The sequence below is a fragment of the Eurypyga helias genome, unplaced genomic scaffold (assembly GCF_000690775.1).
Source record: "Eurypyga helias isolate BGI_N326 unplaced genomic scaffold, ASM69077v1 scaffold7216, whole genome shotgun sequence".
NCBI classification, from domain to species: domain Eukaryota; kingdom Metazoa; phylum Chordata; class Aves; order Eurypygiformes; family Eurypygidae; genus Eurypyga; species Eurypyga helias.
This window is the reverse complement of record NW_010257146.1, coordinates 188,071-207,637: the sequence shown is the minus strand read 5'-3', so window position 1 is coordinate 207,637 and position 19,567 is coordinate 188,071. Positions and strand designations below refer to the sequence as shown.

At 41.6% G+C, this 19,567-nt stretch overlaps 1 protein-coding gene across 1 annotated transcript; it reads left to right on the top strand.

The window, feature by feature from the left end:
* The first annotated feature begins 2,241 nt into the window (after nucleotides 1-2,241).
* On the top strand, nucleotides 2,242-19,181 carry NT5DC3 (5'-nucleotidase domain containing 3). The gene is made up of 13 exons (XM_010153896.1): nucleotides 2,242-2,418; nucleotides 6,036-6,110; nucleotides 6,614-6,669; nucleotides 10,205-10,295; nucleotides 11,862-11,999; nucleotides 13,689-13,749; nucleotides 13,989-14,091; nucleotides 14,225-14,326; nucleotides 15,308-15,389; nucleotides 16,019-16,105; nucleotides 17,263-17,403; nucleotides 17,769-17,833; nucleotides 18,920-19,181. Exons 1-13 carry the CDS (start codon nucleotides 2,251-2,253, stop codon nucleotides 19,179-19,181), a joined length of 1,431 nt encoding a protein of 476 aa, XP_010152198.1. The 5' UTR covers nucleotides 2,242-2,250.
* The last annotated feature ends 386 nt before the right edge of the window (nucleotides 19,182-19,567 follow it).

The window sequence follows — 19,567 nt, the reverse complement described above, 5'->3', positions numbered from 1 at the left end:
TGCCGGTTTTGATCTTTTTTTTCCAAAGAATGGCCTTACAGTACCCTCGGAGTCCTGAGCGTGATCTGGGGCTTCGCTCTGCTGGGTGCAAACACAGCATCTGCAGACATAAAATCGTGGCAGCATTTCACAAGTGAAATAAGAAGCCGTGTTAGAGATCTCAGAAGAAAACTGTGGAGTTTGGAGCATGGGATAAGGGATGGGGAGAAGAGAGTACATGCCTCTTATTTTAAACCCGTTTTTCTTTCCCTGTTTTTGGAATTAACTTACTCCGAACCACTCCCAAACAATACTCCAGAGCTGAGGTTTGGAACAGGGCAGCGTTTAGAGAAAATAAGAGGGTGTGGGTGGGCAAAGTGGAGGGAAGTGCTTCTAGAGTCATGCAGAATATTTTATTGCAGCCTAAGTCACTCAGTATGTGATGTTTCACTTAGTTACAGCGTTAAGATGACAAAGCTGTCTTGATTTTTGACCCAAGGTTTATAGCACTTGGGGTGCTGTCTCCAGCCAGAATGTCTAATAGCAACAGGGTGTTTATACTGCCTGTTTTCAGGCAGGCACCAGTCAAGCTTTTTTATCTTTATACGTAGATATAGAAATAGTTTTATTTTTAAAACAAATGTTGACTCACCAGGGTGCACAATTGACTTTTGAAAAAATAATACAGAAATGGGTGATGTAATGTGATTTGGGAAGTTGGCTCACAACTATGGTTATGACTTGAAGTTAATTAAATGATTCATGGTCCTTTTGATAAGAATACTTGCCTTAATAGTAGCATGTCAAATTTCATTTGATTTGGTTACCTCCACTCAGCATAACATTTATCTCCTGTATCACTATAAGCAGTGACTGGAGAAAGTACGAGCTAATGTTTTGGTTGAGGCTTGTTTTAAATCCCCTGAAATGAAAGATAGAACTTTTCATGTCAGCTTAAGCATGGGGAACTCCTGGGATCTTTTTTTGGTGAAAGAGGTGCTGGACTCTATTTGAAATCTGGAATTAAACTCAGTGAAATTGCTGTTCTGTCTCTCAAAAATTAAGACACTTGGGTATCTGCATTTGATAAAGTTGAATGGTTTCAGATTACCGTCTGTTATTGGGCATCTGTTCAAGTTCCTTACTGTACCTGCCCAGCAGTCTGAGGCATTACTTTTACAAAAGAAATGTTACTTCCCTTTCTGTGGGTGTGCCAGAGTTTTCAAAACAGAGCCCTATCTTTCTGACAGATCTGGAGTCCCCACATCTACCTGCCTTATGGTGATGGTTTCCTCCCGTGGTGGAGCACATAGTATATCTGTCCTCAGAGCTGAAGGTGTTGGGATAAGCTTGATTCCTTTGAGACTTACATGTAGAAAGTAACCAAACAAAGCATGTGCCCTTTAAACTCACCCTTCAAGGACAGATTTAAGATGAAAGCTCCCTTCTTTTTTTCCGCAAGTAAGGAAGACTGGATTATAAAGATAGTATATGGGAAGGAAAGGCAGGAAAACATGCTTATGTTTTACGCTTCCCGAATGGTGGCATTTAGCCTCCTAATGTTGCTCTTCCAAGTTTTCTAAACAAGAAATAGACATCCTTAGTACTGACATTGGTGTTGGTCCTAAAGTTACTTAAGGGTTCTGTGTAAGTGGTCTTACAGTGTGTATGTAACTGTTGTTTGGAAAGTCTGACAGTCAGTTTACTCGTTTGGGTTGAAATTGGGTAATGTGGTAACCTTGAAATGGTGAAGCAAAAGAAATTAAAGCAACAAATTTAAACAAATATTTAAAATTTAAGCAACAAATTTAAACAATGTCAGCTCTGCTTCTGGGACAGAAGGTGGACCAGACAATGGGAGGGGAAGACAAGGCTTCTAGAATAATATAATAATGCCCTCCTCCAACTCCAAAGTTCATTTTCAAAAGCGGTAATAAATGTGTTAAGAGTCAGCAAAAAATTACATATATTGAGTCTGGAGTTCTCTGAGAAAGGTGCTGAAATGCATCTCCTCTTCTGCTTGAACTGCACAGAGAAAAGTGTGCTGCAAATAAGAACTATGGCTCACCAAGACAAGTTAGGGACAGCATTTTCAATGGCATCCTGTTGTTAAGGATTAGCTGGTTAGTGTGAATTAGATTTATAGTTTCTATCATCACTGATTTGTATTTAGAAATGGGTAATGGATTTCTATGTATTTATTTAAATAAAACTGCAAGGCTGGTATAACTTTTTTTTTCTCCTTTGTTCCTAGAATTGGTTCCTTCAATAATGAGTAACATGCTGAATCCGGATGCTATTTTTTCAAACAATGAAATGAGCCTGTCGGACATAGAAATTTATGGTTTTGATTACGACTACACATTGGTCTTCTATTCTAAACATCTGCACACGTTGATCTTCAATGCTGCTCGAGATCTTCTTATTAATGAGCATCGGGTAAGTAAAATCAATGGAATAACAATAAACTTAGTAATTATTTATTATCTCTTTATTCCTAACGGGGTGGGGGGAGGGGGCACAACTCATCTTTTCATGCCTCAGTCCTAGCTTGGGTCCCTTACATTTTGTACAACAGCTATGTAGGAACCAGGGAATTCCTGGTTTATTCTCAGTGGCAGTTTTGAGCAGAGTGCAGTGTGACAGCTGTTAGGAATAGACTTCTGTTTGTTTTATTTTTAAATTGGTGGCGGCAGCGTGTTTGTGTTTTTTTGTTCCTGATTGTCAGTTATTGGAGTCACCTTAATAGATAAGAAGCTTAGAAGTTACCGTTACTTTGTTGTATGCATTGCTGTGAGTGCAGTGATTAATTTCCACATGGAATATTTTTAGCCTGGCTTCTTACGAGGTCTTTGATTGCGCTGTGTGCTTGCGAGGCGCCCTGTACGTGCCCGGCGTTCAGCGGTGTGCAGTGACACTGTGATCAGAGGCTGGGTACAGGAGACACCCAACTACGTGCTCAGCTCAGTGGTCCCCCCCGGGGGCGGAGGGGAGCTCTGTCCTGTTGCCTCCCCAAGCAGCGTGCTGTCATCGGTGACCAGTTGACATCCAAGCAGCTTGGAGCTGGTGGTTGTGTAGTTTGGGGATGGGAGAAGGGTACTGTGTGTCAGAAAGCCTGGGTGGAAATGGGTGACTTGGGAAACTGAAGGTATTGCTGGGGAGAAAGACGGAAGAAGGTGCGGGCTGAAGGAGGCAGTTTCTTGAACCACAGGGCTTGCAGGACAGTAAAAGACAAAACGTCCACAGCCTAAGTTATTAATAAAAGCTGCTTGTGTATTTTATACAACCTAAATCTGAATGGGTGGTGGTGCTCTACTTTCGTGTTTGAATCTAAAGGTTAGGAGCTATAAATAAACATCTATAATTATCTCTGGGAGAACAAACAAAACTTCATGGGTGCTACAAGCATATACAACTTGATCCCGCTAAGTTTTTGGCATGCTGTGGTAGCAATTTCTGTATAATGTATAAATACACTTTATTGAAGCTACCCGGTTCTTGCAAAAGTCAGCATTACCGTAGGAGTCAAGGTTAATTCTTGCTGACGATTAAAACTATGCTCTGTCGTTACTGTTTGAATGAATTCAGACAGTAATAACTTTCCAGTTTGTTTTGATTAAAATACCTTGAGTTGTAGGCAATGAAGCTGTGATTACTTTTTGAGACAACTTATTGAAATATATCCTCTCCTATTGGACTTTGCTGGGGGACAACAGTGTTTGAGAGCTCTTACTGTTAATGTTTTTCTTGCCTTCAACATTAGAAAAAGCTTCTAGATAGTATTGCCCTTTATGACTGTCACAGTCAACCTAAAAGATGGCTAATTTTGGTCATGGCAGCGTGAGGTAATTCATCAGAAACTGCAAAATACGATGTGGGAAGTAAGGAATTTTGAAGTGTGTCCAAGAAATAAACATCAATTTAATGCTAATCTTGGAGGTGGCAGCAGGTGTTGAATGTAAACTCTCGCTCTTGGGTTTATTTCTTTCCAAATGTACGCAGACATTGTGCTACCTTATCTGGCGTGCTGTTTCGGTCCAGATAGATCTATCCCTACCAAGAGTGGGGTAAGCAAACAGTGCAATTTTTATCATTATTTTGATTTGTGTGCCAAGATAGGCTCAATCTTTTTCTTGTATGTACTGGCATGCATGCAAGACGGTGGCTTTTTAGTAGAATAAATATAAGTAGGAAAGCCAAGCATGCAGAAATTTGGAAAGTCCGAAAGAAATTTCCTTGTTCATGCTTGATGTGGCTGCTTTGAGGCATGTGCAGGACGCTGGAGTTTTTAATTAATCACATACTGAATTATGTCCTGATGTTTGCCCTCGTCTTCTCTCCTGCTTCGTGTGCCCTGGCCAAATCCAGACATCTTCCCAATGTGTTTGTAGGCTGTTGATGGCGTTCTTTGTTTGGATCAGTAGCCTCCCCCATGTTTTCTGGAAGTGGTGGTAGGGTTGATCACTCAGAAGTTAGGAGAAAAGACTGTTGTCTCTAACTGTAGATGCCTGTGCCCAGGACAAGCACAATCTACATCAGTTGCGGAGCAAGTAGCCTTCAATACAGATAAAAAGTTTGTGGAGAAATTGCTATTTATTTATTTTTTTTTTTTCTAATAGCTAGTGACTCTATTGAAGGTGTATAATGTACTTTTTTCCCCCAAAGGCTTGTAAATTAGCCATATATGTGTGGAGACTGTTGTTGAGAAGGTGGAGAATGTGTTTGAGATACATTTGTCAAGTTCTAAGGCTGCTGTAGCCTGTGAGAGGAAAATGAAGGGTCAGCTTTCTGTTGATCAATCAAAGAAATGATAATTTTCTCAGGCCTTGTCAGAAATGACTGAGGTATTTTACCTTTTTTAAAAAACAAATGAACAAAACCATTGGCACACACTCTAATGTATTTTTTTTAATGGTTAACATGCTTAAAGCAGGACAAAATTACTATTGGCTGAAAATAGTCTTGTGTTGAAAAACATGTTAGAAAGCTCTCTCATAGGTGTTGTGAGCTACCAATGCTCTGTAAACAACCTGGGGAAAGTACATGACAGAGGGATTCAATTCATGCCCATCTAGTGGAAGATATCCCTGCCCATGGCGAGGGGGTTGGAACTAGATGGTCTTTAAGGTCCCTTCCAACCCCAACTGTTCTGTGATCTCTAAACCACAAGGTGTTAGAGATGCTGGCCAGGGTAAATGCAGTTGGGCCACTCTGGTGTTCTCCTGAGTGACTCACCTTGATGGTGTTTAATGCCCAACTTGCTTTCAGAGTCTGAACTTTGTGACACACTGTACCTTGGGGGAGGTCCCTGTTAGAGGTGCCTGGTTTCTCCAGGTAACATTAGCTGTTGTGAATTCTCTTCTTCCTTCCTTCTCATCAGTGTTTATTTGCAGTGCACTGTATCTTTAAACACCCATGGGGTCTGCATTTAAAACACAGCCTAAGATCAGGAGTGTGATCCACACATAGGGAGTCAAAATGGATGGCTCTGCTTTTTTCTTGAAAATGCCAGAGATTTTTTTGCTCCTGTTAATATTGATGATATAGTATTGATTTTTGCTTTCAGTAGAAGCGAATGGTAAAGTTCAGGTATTTCTAAATCAGGCCATGTTCTTGGGTTTCTAGCTAGAAGCTTGAGTTGGAAATTGCGTTTGTATAGTGCGTTTCTTGGTGACACTTCATCATGCAAGTCAACTCAGCTATTAAATTTTAGGCAGTTAATAATATTTAGTTTGTTTTCAAATGTTCCTGTATTAAAATAACTTTCTGAACAAGAGACTCATGTCCAAAGATGATCACTACAGAATACCTGAATGTCCAACTTCAGGTACCATGCTTGACTTGGATTTAAAACTTTGACCTTGAACTTTGGAAAAGTTTTTGTCTTGCACTACACATACGTTCCAGCAAAACTCACCCACCTACCAAAACCCCCTTTTAATGACTAGCGAAAATGAGGAGCGTAGAAGACTTCGGCTTTAAAGATTCTGCAGAAATGTTTTTAAAATGTGTTTTTGTTACGGGTTTAAAATAAAGTCACTTCCCTCTTTTCTTAGTATCCTGCAGAAATCCGAAAATACGATTATGATCCCAGCTTTGCAATCAGAGGACTTCACTATGATGTGCACCGGGTATGTAGGAATAACTTTGTGACGAGTTACGTAGCGCTGAGAACCTAGTCGTGGAAAATAAGCAGGGCTCTTATGTCTTTCCATTTTTCACCCTGCATTGATGTGTAAGTGTGGTGTTTCATATTTTTCTCTTTCATGGCATTAACTTTTTTCTTTTTTTATTTTAATACTTTTTAAGCATAAAGGATTTTGGTTGTTTTGTTCTTACTGTGGGCAGGGGGAAGAGTGCAACAGCGTAAACCTAAGCAAGCATCTGCTAGTAGGAAAAGATACTTCTTTATAACCTAGTTCAGGTCACTGGACAATGTTTCCCTGGTGATTTGGCAAGCCTGGGGTAAAAGCCATTGATAAAAGTAGTTTGGAAGCTTTGAAGGTGCTCAGGTGTTCTTGAGATGGAAAGATGATAGATCAAGTTGCTTTGATTTTTAAAAAAAAAAAAAAAAAAATTTCATGTCAGATGGTTGATGTGATAAAAACTGATTATTTTTTCTCCCCCCTACAAGGCATTATTAATGAAGATTGATGCTTTTCATTATATTCAGCTGGGAACAGTTTACAGGTAGGTAAAATTACTTCCCATTTTTAATAAAAAAATGCGTAGTCTTGTTCTTTGAATCTCTGAATTGCATTTATTAGTCACATCAGGAACAGTGCACTGACAAGCACAGAGGTGAATGAATATCGCAGCCTCGCTGGAAGGGGTTTTCTTTGCACCTCGGTGTGTACATGCAGGCATGGGCACACGTTTTCTGGCTGATAGAGTACAGCTGATGCCCCAGTTCGGAGCTGGGGGAGTTGGCAAGCTGGCTGGTCACATAGTGCTGACTCACTTTGTTTCCGGCTGTTAAATTGTGCTGAAATACATCTAAAAATACACTGATGACTTCTCCGCTGTTGCTTTCTATGCACATAATTGTCACTGGGTGCCCGTTAGCATGACTTCAGTGGGGTGGCAGAGACGCTTGAGAGGTCTTACTGTATTTGCACAGACCTTTTAAGTTTGGGCATTTCCTTCTGCAGGTAGGATGTGGTTGGAGCACAGCTGCTTTGCGTCCGCACAGCCTGACACTTCTTCACGTGACTGAACTGATGTAGAATAGGGGGTATCAGTGCTGTGCTTTGTTGCATGGTATAGACTCGCAGTGCGTGATCTTTGACAGGAGAGTTTTTGGTATGGCTCAGTATGCTGTAACGAAGCAACGCACGTTTGGCTGACATGAGCACCACGCTTGGTACCGTCTGTTGAATTAAACAACAAGCCTGAGCACCGTTCTTAATGTCATTGGACCAAAGGTTTTCTTTTGGGGCCAAAATATAATGCAACCTTGAGGTGATTCACTGTGGAACTGTGCATGATAGTACGGAACGATGATAACGCAGTCGTTACTTCTGTTTGCCGGTTGGGCGGATAGGTGGGTGACTCAGCCTTAGTCACTGATCAGCTCTTTTATGGCCTAGTCCAAGATGCCTTTTGGGAGAGGATGGAAGGAAATTGAAAGAGGAAACAAGATGGCATGGGTCCAGCATTAGGCTCGTGCTGTCAACATGTTGACTAAAGCTGCCAAAACAATGTGTTCTGTATGTGTCATCAGAGCCCAAGTGAAATGTCATACCATTTATTTGTGTGTTTTATACGTGCTGATAGGGAATAATTACTGTGTATTTCAACTGCCAAAACCTGTTCCTGTGGTTTTTGAAGGAATCATTTATGTAGGGCCAGGAGGGAAACAGGACACAGGGTGAAAGTCGCTAATTGTAAGATTTGTTTTAAAAGGCTCACGTTTTCACGTTTTTCACTGTGAAAAATGCTAATTTGCTAGGTTAAAGGCTAGACGAAGTAATCAAAGATATATTGATCTGTAGAGATATGTAGTAGAAACACTACAATTGGTACGAAGGAGGTTTGAATGGAAACATGTATGTGTGAACACCAGAAGGAATCTTGATAGAAGGGACAATAGGATGGCATGTGTTGGGGGTACTTGGATCAGTTGGTCATCAAGATATTGTCACACATGCATGTTGTTTCTCCAAAAGCCTGTATGGGGGTGGGGGAGCAAAAAAAGAGGCTGAAGGCTTTGAAATAAGGTGTCAGTGGTATGACTGGAACGGTACGGCAACCTAGAGAAGAAGATGTATGGGTGGTGAGTCTGGCAGCATTGTTGCCTCACGCCTCAGTGAGACAGAACGAAGAGGCAGATCATCACAGTTGCTGTCAACCTGTAGTACGAATGTCACATCCAAAGCCAGCATGTGATGACCAGCCGAGAAAACTCTAGAGAGGTGTTGAGATTTGTTGAAGGGCTGGTGTCCCTTGTTGTCTCTGTCACCCAAAGTAATTCTGGACAAACTGCTAGGCCATATGTCTGGGTACTTGTGTGTGTGAGGGAGAGAGTGAAAGCTACCATTTCACTTGATACTTTCTCTTAATTTTGTTTAAAATAAGATTACCTTTCTCTCCTGTCCTAACACTGGGCTTTACTGTCAGTTGCTGCACACGTGTAGTTCTTCGTTTTAACCTTCCACATGCTCCGTACATGCGTAGGACAGTTACACCACTGCAAGGAGCAGGACTTGCCCCAGCGTGCAGCCTCACTCGCCCTGAGGGGTGTGAGCCATTCTGCTGCCCCTCTAACGGCGCGCGTCTCCGAGAGCAGCAGTGGGTGACGCTCTTGGTGCCGCCTGTCCCTGCTGTGAGTGGAATAAAACGAGCTCTGTAGTGACACAGCTGGACTGTGAACTGTGCCAAGACTATGGCTTTGCCTACACAGTTGTCTGTCCTCGCTGGCTTTCACGTACGTCTATTGTCCTCTCTTGATTTGTTCTTCAGTAGCTCCCGATCTACAAGCATTTTCTTTAGCAGTATTCAAATACCACGTGACACAGCTACCTGCAGACTAGAGAATGGGTCGGTCCTTAATTCTGATTGTATTACTTGGTATGTGCTCAACGTTTTGGTTGCGTTTCTTTTCGTTGAACTCTGTATGTAACAAAACCAAATTATCATCTGCCGTGTTGGTGCCCAGTACTAACTGGAATGCTGGAGTCCTACCAGCAGTAGCGCAGAGCTGTGTGCAGGTCAATGTAGCGTTGAGCAGCGCAGTACAGGAGCTGGTGAACGTGGGACTCTGCTACCATAGCAGCCTCGAGGAAGTTCATGTATCAAGCCTTCCACTGCAAAGCTGGTGTGGGTGCAAAACACTGGAAAAAATAGGCTTATTAATGAATTAATTTATTTTTTAATGCCTCACAGTGCTCCAGGGTAAGGCTAAGAAAAGGAGGCACTGAAATAACTGTCTGACAGGGCTACAGAATACCATACATAGACTTGGAAAAAAAGGACCAGATGATCTGGTTTTCATTTGTGTTTTGTAATCTGAAGCAAAACATCAACACTTCTCTGTCCTCTGGTGAAGATGCTTGCATGCTGGCAGCGTTTTAGATACTTTAGTGCAAGATGGTTGATACAGTAAACAGTCAAACCCAAACTAAAACGAAGCATTTAATCTCTTAATAGCTGATAGAGAAACTCTGGGGAGAGATGATGTATACTCTTTCCATATTTGTTGTTATATTTTTATATTTTAATTACTTTTCAACAGTCCTTCAAGTAATCTTAAATTTAGGGAAACTGAACTGTTGCTACAGTTAAAAGAAATTCTTATTTAGTTAAAAGTTGTGTATGTTTTTCTTTCCCTTGAATCTTCAAGGTCATGCTGCAGAAAAATCTGGTTTAAACACTCAGTGCTGTATGAAACAAAGGCAAGGCAAGGAATTACTTAGTGTTAAGAAACCAGAGGCTCTAACTGCTTCTTACAAACCCTTGAGGCATAGTTTCAATGGAGACTAATTAGCTTTTTTCCCCTGTAAGAAAGTAAAAAGGACTTAAAATTGGAATGTGTTGTGTGTGCATCAGCCTGTTAAAATGTTACTTGTTCTGTAAGGAAAAATGCCCTTTTAACTTATGGGCTAAAATGTTCCTATGACATTATTAGTGTTTTAATGAGCTCCAGATCTAAGTGTTAATCTGTCAGACTTTCATTTAGTAATTACTTGAAAATTTTAATCTGACTGAAGCTAGTGTTGTTTTCCAGAGGCCTTAGCGTTGTCCCGGATGAAGAAGTCATTGCAATGTACGATGGTTCCCATGTCCCTTTAGAACAAATGAGTGACTTTTATGGAAAGGTAAGACCACAAATTGCACTGTAAAAGTAATTTTTTTGGGTGGGTGTGTGTAGTGGTGTTTGCATTTTGTTCTCCCTAGCAGCTGTATTTTCTCAATACGTAGTTGACGTACAGTGCTAGATGTGGTTTGCCCTCTGAAGTGAGAGGTGTCTCCTCTTTCTCCCACTTGGTGCAGTTTCTTCTGTCGCTGTTTCCTCACTGGGTCATACGGAAGGAGAAGTGGAACAGGAAAAGTCAAGTGACTTGCTCAGTGTTGCACAGCAAATCTGATAAAGGCTGGGAAGCGAGCCATGTCTGGTGCCTTACCCCGGCTGTGTACTTCTTCCCACTGGTCTAATGGCTTCACTGATGTGGCAGCATGTGTGGAGGCATCTCTTGCACACAGGCTGTCAGAGTGACAGTTGGAGAATTTGACGAGATAGGAATGATAAAAGATATTTTGAGTTTAGGATTTGAATTTGGTGGGGGAGGTTGATCTCTTTGCTGATAGGTTCCTTCTTCTTTCCTGAATGAGGAACAGTGTTGTCTTCTTAGTAAAAACCAGCTTTATTTTAGCCCTTTTTACTTATGGATGTTAATTCCATGTTGATGTGAAAGGCCCTTCTTTGTGCTGTAGAGCATTTTGTTGTTCTTGCACTTGCTCTTATTTTAAGGAGCTGCATTTAGAATACCCAAATCTGGTCTCTGCAGCAGTGTTGAGTATCTCCCTGTGGGATGCCTTGGTCTCTGCAGGTCTGTGCTTGCTTTGATCTTGGAAAGGACAGTGACAGGACAAGAGACTGTGGGCACAAGCTGAATCACAGGAGGTTTCCTTTACTGTGAGGGTGACCGAGCATTGGTACGGGTTGGTTGTCCAGGAAGGTTGTGGAGTCTCCATCCTTGGCTATTGAGAAGCCTTCTGGACAAGGTCCTGGGCAACTGGCTCTAGGTGGCCATGACTGAGCAACCTCAGCTACTCTCTGTTTCTGTGATCTCGACCAGTGTGCTGTCTTGAGCTGGCTGCTTTACCTCTCTCTTCCTCGACAAGTATTTGGTTTGTATTTACTCTTGTATAATGAGATTCTCTGCTTTCATGACACTTGAGTTACAGCTTTTGCAGACTAGAAATCTTTTCCTTTGTTCCTGCATGAGTAGTTGTAGATTCTTACAATTTTTTATTATCCCTTTTCAAGGAGGTAAATGGTTTTGCAGTCCTAATCAGTATTCCACTTACTAAAAAAATACAAAATCTTCACCCCTCCATCACAATACCCAGTGCCTCTTATAGAAGTGCAGACTTCCCATGATGACCCCTAAGTCATTCTCTTGACTTTTAGCTGAGCGCTTTCATGTGTTTATGAATTAAAATACTGCTCTTAAGAGTAATGAATCATGATTAATTTTTAAAATAAAGCCAACACTTTTGCTGGAGTTATTTTATTGAAAGTCTCTTAGTTCAGAAAGAATCTAAAGCAATGTGAACAGTAGTGGCAAAAGCTGCAACTCAGCTGAAGTGTTTATACTGATGAATGAAAGTATTCTCTTTTGAGAAACACCTGACCTTTTTTCTTCTTCCCATCCCTGTAGAGCTCACAAGGAAATACAATGAAGCAATTCATGGATATATTTTCCCTGCCAGAAATGACACTCCTTTCTTGTGTGAATGAATATTTTCTGAAAAACAACATAGATTACGAGCCAGTTCACTTGTACAAAGATGTCAAGGTACTAGCTTGGAACATTTACCTCAACCTCTGTGTTTGTGCATCTTCTCTGTGAGCACTTCAGGAAGCTTCAACATGTTGTGTCAGCTCCAGTGAAATACTTCAGGTTTTGTATAAAGTCATTATTGCTGTACAGTCATAAAAACATAAGTAAAATGAAGGTAGACCTGGGAAAAGAAACACAGAATAATTTGAACGTTTGATTTAAATTTGATGTTCTAGGTCTGTTGCTCTTTCTGTAGGTTTGAGAGGTGGATAAGGGGGAAAGTGAAGAAGCTCTTTTTCGTTGATAAAGCTTCTTTGGATGTTTTGTATAAAGTCATTATTGCTGTACAGTCATAAAAACATAAGTAAAATGAAGGTAGACCTGGGAAAAGAAACACAGAATAATTTGAACGTTTGATTTAAATTTGATGTTCTAGGTCTGTTGCTCTTTCTGTAGGTTTGAGAGGTGGATAAGGGGGAAAGTGAAGAAGCTCTTTTTCGTTGATAAAGCTTCTTTGGATGGTTATTAAAGCCGTGCAAACAGCAGTGCAGGAATTGTGCGAGACTATAGGGAACTCCATTTTTGAGCTTTCAGTTGTACTGCCTCTGTGTCTTTTCTAGCATATGATCATTTGCTGTCTCTTTCTTTTGGCATATCTTGCCTGTTTTCCTCTCTTCTTTCTCAAAAAAAACCCAAACCAGTAGTGATGACTACAGTAATTTGACCCTCTTCATTCCTCAGGATGTATCCTGCAGAGGAGTTAACTCTATGTCACAGTTACTTAAGAATAGAAGAGGTCATGCTCAGGTTGATGGCATTTGTCTGCACAAGCTTTCCATCCAAAACCTTTTCCTGGCCCCTTGTTGATGTGCAGGAAATGTGTAGTCGAACACCTGAACGTTGAATTTCTCACTTTCTGAGGTAGATCAGGGGTTTTAAGGAACTCTTAAACTCCAGAGTAATTTTCCCTTCTGCCTGTGGTTATGTAGAGTCAGAAGGCTGTTTTTTTTGTGGTTTCTGCTAAAGTGTTTGTAGAAACTTTTGTACTGCTCAGCATCACCAACATTTTGGAAGCCCAAGAGTGGCATTTTTTGGGGATTTTTAGGACAATACCCCATGTAAGCACTGAAGTGGCAGACCATTGTCCTAGAGAGTGGTCTGGTGCAGAGCTGGCTCAGGAGAGCTGCTGAATGCCTTCAGAGCTCCTTATGGGTTCTCTGCTCAGGCATTTCGCTTCTGTCTGTTCATAAATTTTGTTTTTTAAATAACCAGGGGATTTGGGACTGAACATAAGCTAAAATCTATCTGACTTAAAGCTTTTGGGTTGTGAGTTTTTTTTCAAGAGGAAAGGAATGTGTTCTGCTCCAAAGATCATTAGAAATCTGGGATGGCTTTGCTTTTGCAGTGGGCTTTCACCCCGCTTCACCCTTCTGAGCACCCTTGTGCTGCTGTTATGTAAAAGAGCCTGTGCTGGGCAGGTTTGTATTCCCCCAAAGTATGAAGTCAGTTTCTTGGAGGACAGGCTCACTCTTTGTCTAGTGGTGACATGTGCATAATGAACATTGTGTGGCATTTCTGTGAAGTTGAAAGTGTAATTCAGAGCAAGGAATTGTTTAAAAACCAAATCACTGCTGTGCAGTGAGCACAGGTTTTATAGTTGAAAAGCCTTTTCAGTTCTTCATTGCTCTGTTGCTTTCCTGACAGGATTCAATCAGAGATGTCCACATCAAAGGAATAATGTACAGAGCAATTGAAGCAGATATTGGTAAGTACTAATGAGATCATCTGTCAAAGCTTTTTTTTTCCCAGATAGTATAATGATCTTTCTGGATTCCTTATTTAAGATGACAGATTCTAAATTTTGAAGCTTGAAAGAGTTATTTCCACTTGTCTAAGGTGCCTTTGTTAAGCATAACCTTGTGTTCTGAACCCTTGGTTGAATGCAGAGAAAATTCTACTGGCAAAACTTTTCAGTTAGTGTTGTTTTTTCCCCAATCCTCACAGAGAAGTACATCTGCTATGCAGAACAAACTCGTGCTGTGTTAGCAAAGCTGGCTGACCACGGCAAGAAAATGTTTCTCATCACAAACAGTCCCAGCAGCTTCGTGTGAGTTGTTCCTGTTCAACTATATGTTTTTAGAGGATGGGGAGGGTGAGGTTCTTGAATGTAATTCATTGTGTTGCACAGATAACTGCACTTCTGTTAAGTCTCACTGTTAATATCCCCCTGCCCTTTATAGGGACAAAGGCATGAAGTTCATAGTTGGCAAGGACTGGAGGGATCTTTTTGATGTGGTCATCGTACAGGCTGATAAGCCAAACTTTTTCAATGATAAGCGAAGGTGGGTATTTGGTCGGTAAAGAATGATTCAAGCAGTTTATTTCAGGTAAGGCTATAGAGCGTGTTAGGAAATATTTTAATTTGGAAGCAATGTAAAATGAAATCGTAGTTGAAATCCCGTTTGAGGTCATTACAGAATGCAGCAACACCCCGTACTGAAGTCCAAATATTTACCATTTCTTACCTAAGAAAAGTTTCAGCAGCTATTACAGGTCTGCTGGACTGAGTTAGGGTCACAAAAGCTGCTTTCAACATCTTGGCTTGTAACTTGGAGTGTGTTCATTTCCTAAGCAATCCGAGAAATTTTGGTGCCTTCCAGAATCGGCCCCTTATCTGGAAATGTCTTTCATTGCTTCTGTTTTTTTTAGTCACACGTGCTGTTTAAAGGACAGACGGGCTGACAGACTGGAGTATTTGGACTAGTTGTTCAATTAAATAAACACATTTTTAATGTGTAGGCACTATTCTTACACTTGAAAAAGACCTCTTCCTTTATGTGTACTTATGATTTGAAAGCAAGGTAGAGGAAAGTGGGATTTTCTGTCATTTAACCTTAAAACCAACTTTGCTATATGTCTTTCCCCAGACCTCTGTCGCCTTCTTCAGTTGTTCAGTTGTACAGACTGAGGTATTGGGCAAGATGTTTACACATCTTCACTCCTTTTGTGCTCTCTACTCTCCTCCTTAATGGCAGACTGCTCACCCTGTTCTTCCCCTTTGTCTGGGAGCACTGCCTTAGCTCTCAACAGTTGTTCTGAGTCCATTATAAACGCCAGAGGTGTACTGGATAGGTACAGGGCATTTCACTGGCCAAAGCTGAAGGTTTGGGGCTTTTTCCCTTCTATTACAAAATGTTGAGGTGCTAGAGAGCATGTTTTCCTTTTGAAAGGTGAATATGTTCGATATTAAAAATTTTAATCTCCTCCTAAAAAGTGACAGAATTTCTCCAGCAATGTAACGATGGTATACGATTCTATTCTAGACCGTTCCGGAAGGTGAATGAAAGGGGAGTGTTGCTCTGGGACAAAATTCACAAGCTGCAGAAAGGTCAGATTTACAAACAGGTATGCTTTCAATAAACTCAGTTCAAATGGGAATACGTATTTCCTAGAATCCCAAGCTTCTTTAGGCATTATAAAGGCTTCTCAAAAGTAGATTTGAGTTTTGAGAGTTGTTTTAATGACTGAAGTGATTCATTGTTGGTATTGTATTGCCTGCCTGCAAACTTTTGGCATTCATAATCTGTGAATTTAGGACAAGATTCTTGGTATGAAAATGTTTTTAGGTATGTGCTAAATTAGCTTTTCATAGAATCACAGAATGGTTTGGGTTGGAAGGGACCTTAAAGACCATCCAGTTCTAACCCCCCTGCCATGGGCAGGGACACCTTCCACTAGACCAGGTTGCTCAAAGCCTCATCCAGCCTGGCCTTGAACACAAGGATGGGCATCCACAGCTTCTCTGGGCAACCTGTTCCAGTGCCTCACCCCCCTTTCCAGGAAGAACTTCTTCCCTGTATCCAATCTAAATCTCCCCACTTTCAATTTAAACCCGTCCCTCCTTGCCCTGTCACTACAGGCCCTTGTAAAAAGTCCCCCCCAGCTTCCCTGTAGCCCCTTCAGGTACTGGATTTTCACGCCTGTGAAGCCGCAAGTTGCGTGCCGCTACAACGTATGTGTCATTGTTTCTGCAGGGTAACCTGTACGAGTTTCTGAAGCTCACCGGCTGGAGGGGCTCTAAGGTTCTCTACTTCGGTGATCACATTTACAGTGACTTGGCAGTAAGTAGTTTACTTGCACAAAATGGGACCAAATAGGAGGCTTTTTGTTAGTTTCTCCTCTCTTCCTCCCCAGTTGTTCGTTATAACACACATTGATTTGGGATTTCTAAGTAGAACAGCTTGGGTTGATAGTCAAGCCGTATTGCTTTTCTTGCAGTGAAGAAAATAGGTGCTGTAAGAGGCAGATCATGTTTTCCACCCGACTTGTAGCGTTTAACTTGTTTACCAGCTCTGCTCAGGAACATGTGAGTTTGTATTCCTGATCCAGATACTGATTGTGTCAGGTGTAACAGAGAATAAACAGAGATACCCAAACGTACAGGATGTGGCTGATTTGGATGAGATTTACTACCAGATGTAATGTGAGCTGAATGAACTTCTGATTTGCGTGCAGGAGGCACTCTTCCTGTCGCTAATGGTGAAGTTTCTTTCTGTGGTTTGTAGCCCCACTGTCCAGGCATCATCTTACTACTTTATGAACAAATGTACTGTTAACTATTACTTTGGAGTAAGTGACCACCACTTAACTCTCTTATAACTGACTGCGTAGGAATGCCTGGATATGCCTTTACCCTGTGGTAACATGTTTCAGCACCAGCAGATCTTAACATTTTTACCCTGATCTGGTTTTTAAAAGAAAAATAAGTTGGGGTGCTTCAGAAGGCTGAGGGCCAAAGGAGGGAGGGCACAGCCCTGTTCTTCTCTGGCACAGTGGCGGAAAGAGCACAAGCAAGCAATTGCTTTGTCTGTACTTGTCAGAAGGAGCTTGAATAGCTGGGGGTCCTGATAGGCCCCTTCTGTTGGCTGAGCATATGGGTAAATACCAAAAATCCAACACGTGGTTTCTTCCAGATACTCCTGACAGCAGCAGAGGCCTCATCTACAAGAGGAATTTCCTACTGTTTGTTTTAAACCGAATGAATTAGTGCTTACGTGTTCTTTATCTCTCTCTCTTTAAAAATGTGGGGTTCAAAGCTAGCTTTGAAATTGGATTCTATTGCCTGTTGGCACAGTTATGTCCTGCTGTTTAATATTTCTGCTTATACATAAGAAGCAATTAAATTAGTGCTCCTTTGGGATAAACAATGGTCAGATTCTTTAGTTTTTTCAAGTAGTTCTTTTTAAGACTAATACTTGTAATTATTCTTGGTAAATAGGATTTGACCCTGAAACACGGCTGGCGCACTGGTGCCATTATTCCAGAGTTACGGTCAGAGATTAAAATCATGAACACAGAGAAGTACATTCAAACCATGACCTGGCTGCAAACCTTGACAGGATTACTGGAACACATGCAGGTTTGTTCTGTGTGTATGTGTAATCGGCTCCGGGTAGCAGAAGGGCTCCAGCCAGGTTTCTGAATGTTGGACGTTGACATTGCAAGCGTTTTCTGTCTCATTAAAGTTCACCGGTTTGACTGTAGATAAATAAATGTCATTATTTGTGTGTGTAGTTAATGATAGCTTTACCAAAATCTTGTTCCCTTCCTCCACTTGTCAGCCTGGATTGACTCCTGCTTTAGGTTGTTTAAAATGCGTGTGGCCGACACTTGTGTACTCGAAAGCATTGCTCTTGGCCTGTTTAGCTGGTAAGGGTTTTTTAAGGAAAAGGCTCATTTGCAAGGGCATCCTTAGTCACCTGTCATCCATACTTTACATTCCAGGTTCACCGTGATCCTGATTCGCAAATGATTTTAGAAGAATGGAAGAAGGAAAGAAAGGAAATGAGGTAAGACATGGGAGATGAAGAATTAGCAACATGCTTCATTGTAGCCAAGTGTGCTGTTGTGGCATCTTCTACAGGTTTCTTCAGAATTTCTGTCCATCCCTGATGCATATTCCGTGGTAGTTACAAACCTTCTAAAACTCTCTGCGTAAAGCAGTATTCTACCTGCACAGCTCTTCTCCCCTCTGACCCTGTTCCCCTTCTTTGGAACAGATGTTAGTTTTCTGCAGGAAAGGGTAACGTCGGATCAAATGCATCCTGTTTCTCCTGTCCCGCTGTGTTCGGCTGTCACCGTTGCTGTTGATTGCACAGCTTAACTTCTGCATGGTTTAAAAATGTGTTTCTGTAGCAAGACAAGTCACTGCAGGTTCTTCAGATGATTTCTTCACATTGTTCATGTTCTAAAATGTATCGTATGTAGCAACTAGGCTCTGCACTAGTCTGGATTTAGCAGTGGACTCATCACAGAGATAGGTAATAGGGTTAAAACTCCTAAAAAAACCCTACTATCGTGAAGGGTCAGTCCCTAAATGCAGGGTGTGTAAAGTGCACAGTTGGCAAGGCCAGCAGGTGTACCACCAGCAGCCTTCCCCAGAAACGTGGAAGTGGATGGAAAGGGAATGATACTTGGCAGTGACTGACAACACAAGTTAATTCCAGACGCATTTCAGCTTTTTGCCTGCACTAAGCCAAATTTGCATTTTTTTAAACATGTCTTTCATCTTTAGGACTAGTGGATGTTGTTAGGACTTAGATGAAGGCAAAAGTCGTCTTTCACAATCTCTAGGAAGAAAAGCCTAGGAAGGTGTCATGTTTCTGAAGTCAGAAGCAACTTATCACTGGTTTTAGTGGGAAAAGTGTGAATCTCTTCTGGTCACTACTGTGACTGCTGGGTCTGGGCTACGTGTGTGCAAGAGATGCAGAAATTCCTTAAGTGGTGCATTTAAGTGGTTGGAAGTGCAATGGCAAGAGAACAATGCATGTGGCAGATGGTAGGACCTGCTTGCTTCAGGGTCTGGATGCTGGCCGGTAGAGGGATGTGTGTGTGGGTGTGCTCATCCTCTTTGTTTTCTTTTTTGGCGGGGACAGGGAGATGAACAGGAATTTCTTCAATGCACAGTTCGGAAGCTTGTTCAGAACTGATGAGAATCCAACTTATTTCCTAAGACGTCTGTCCAGATTTGCAGATATCTACATGGCATCACTGAGTTGTCTCTTGAACTATGAGCCTGATTACACGTTTTATCCCAGAAGGACTCCTTTGCAGCATGAACTTCCTGGCTGGTCAGACCAGCTGTGCACTGGTACATTCAGAATACCTTTCCTACAAGACACAGCTCAGATCAAATAAGCACTCGGCTTGTTCTCTCTAAAATGGGCAAATATATATAGATTTTTTTTGAATGTACATGTATTTTATTTAAGTCACTTAAAAATCTGTTGTCTTGATTTAGATGTAATTCATACTCGTTTGCATAAACATTGTACCCGTTTTCTCCGCTCCTGCTCGGAGATGTGAAAACTCCTCCTACACTCAGAAGGGATGATGGACTGCCGAAACAGCAGTGGGCTGGGGGGGAGGGCAGGTTGGAAGGGAAGGCCTGGTGGTGTTCTGGGGTGGGTGGTTGTGTGTGTGTTCATTGGAGGTGTCGATCCGCAGCTTGGTGGCTTACAAAGGAACACCTGTGCTCTCTGCTCCGGCCCTGACCGGGGCTCCAGCCGGAACCTGTAATGGGT

Coding starts and splice junctions, on each gene's coding strand:
- NT5DC3 (XM_010153896.1), top strand. CDS start 2,251: ATGAGTAACATGCTGAATCCGGATGCTATTTTTTCAAACAATGAAATG. Junction 10,296..11,861: donor TGAGTGACTTTTATGGAAAG/GTAAGACCACAA, acceptor CCATCCCTGTAG/AGCTCACAAGGAAATACAAT. Junction 12,000..13,688: donor ACTTGTACAAAGATGTCAAG/GTACTAGCTTGG, acceptor CTTTCCTGACAG/GATTCAATCAGAGATGTCCA.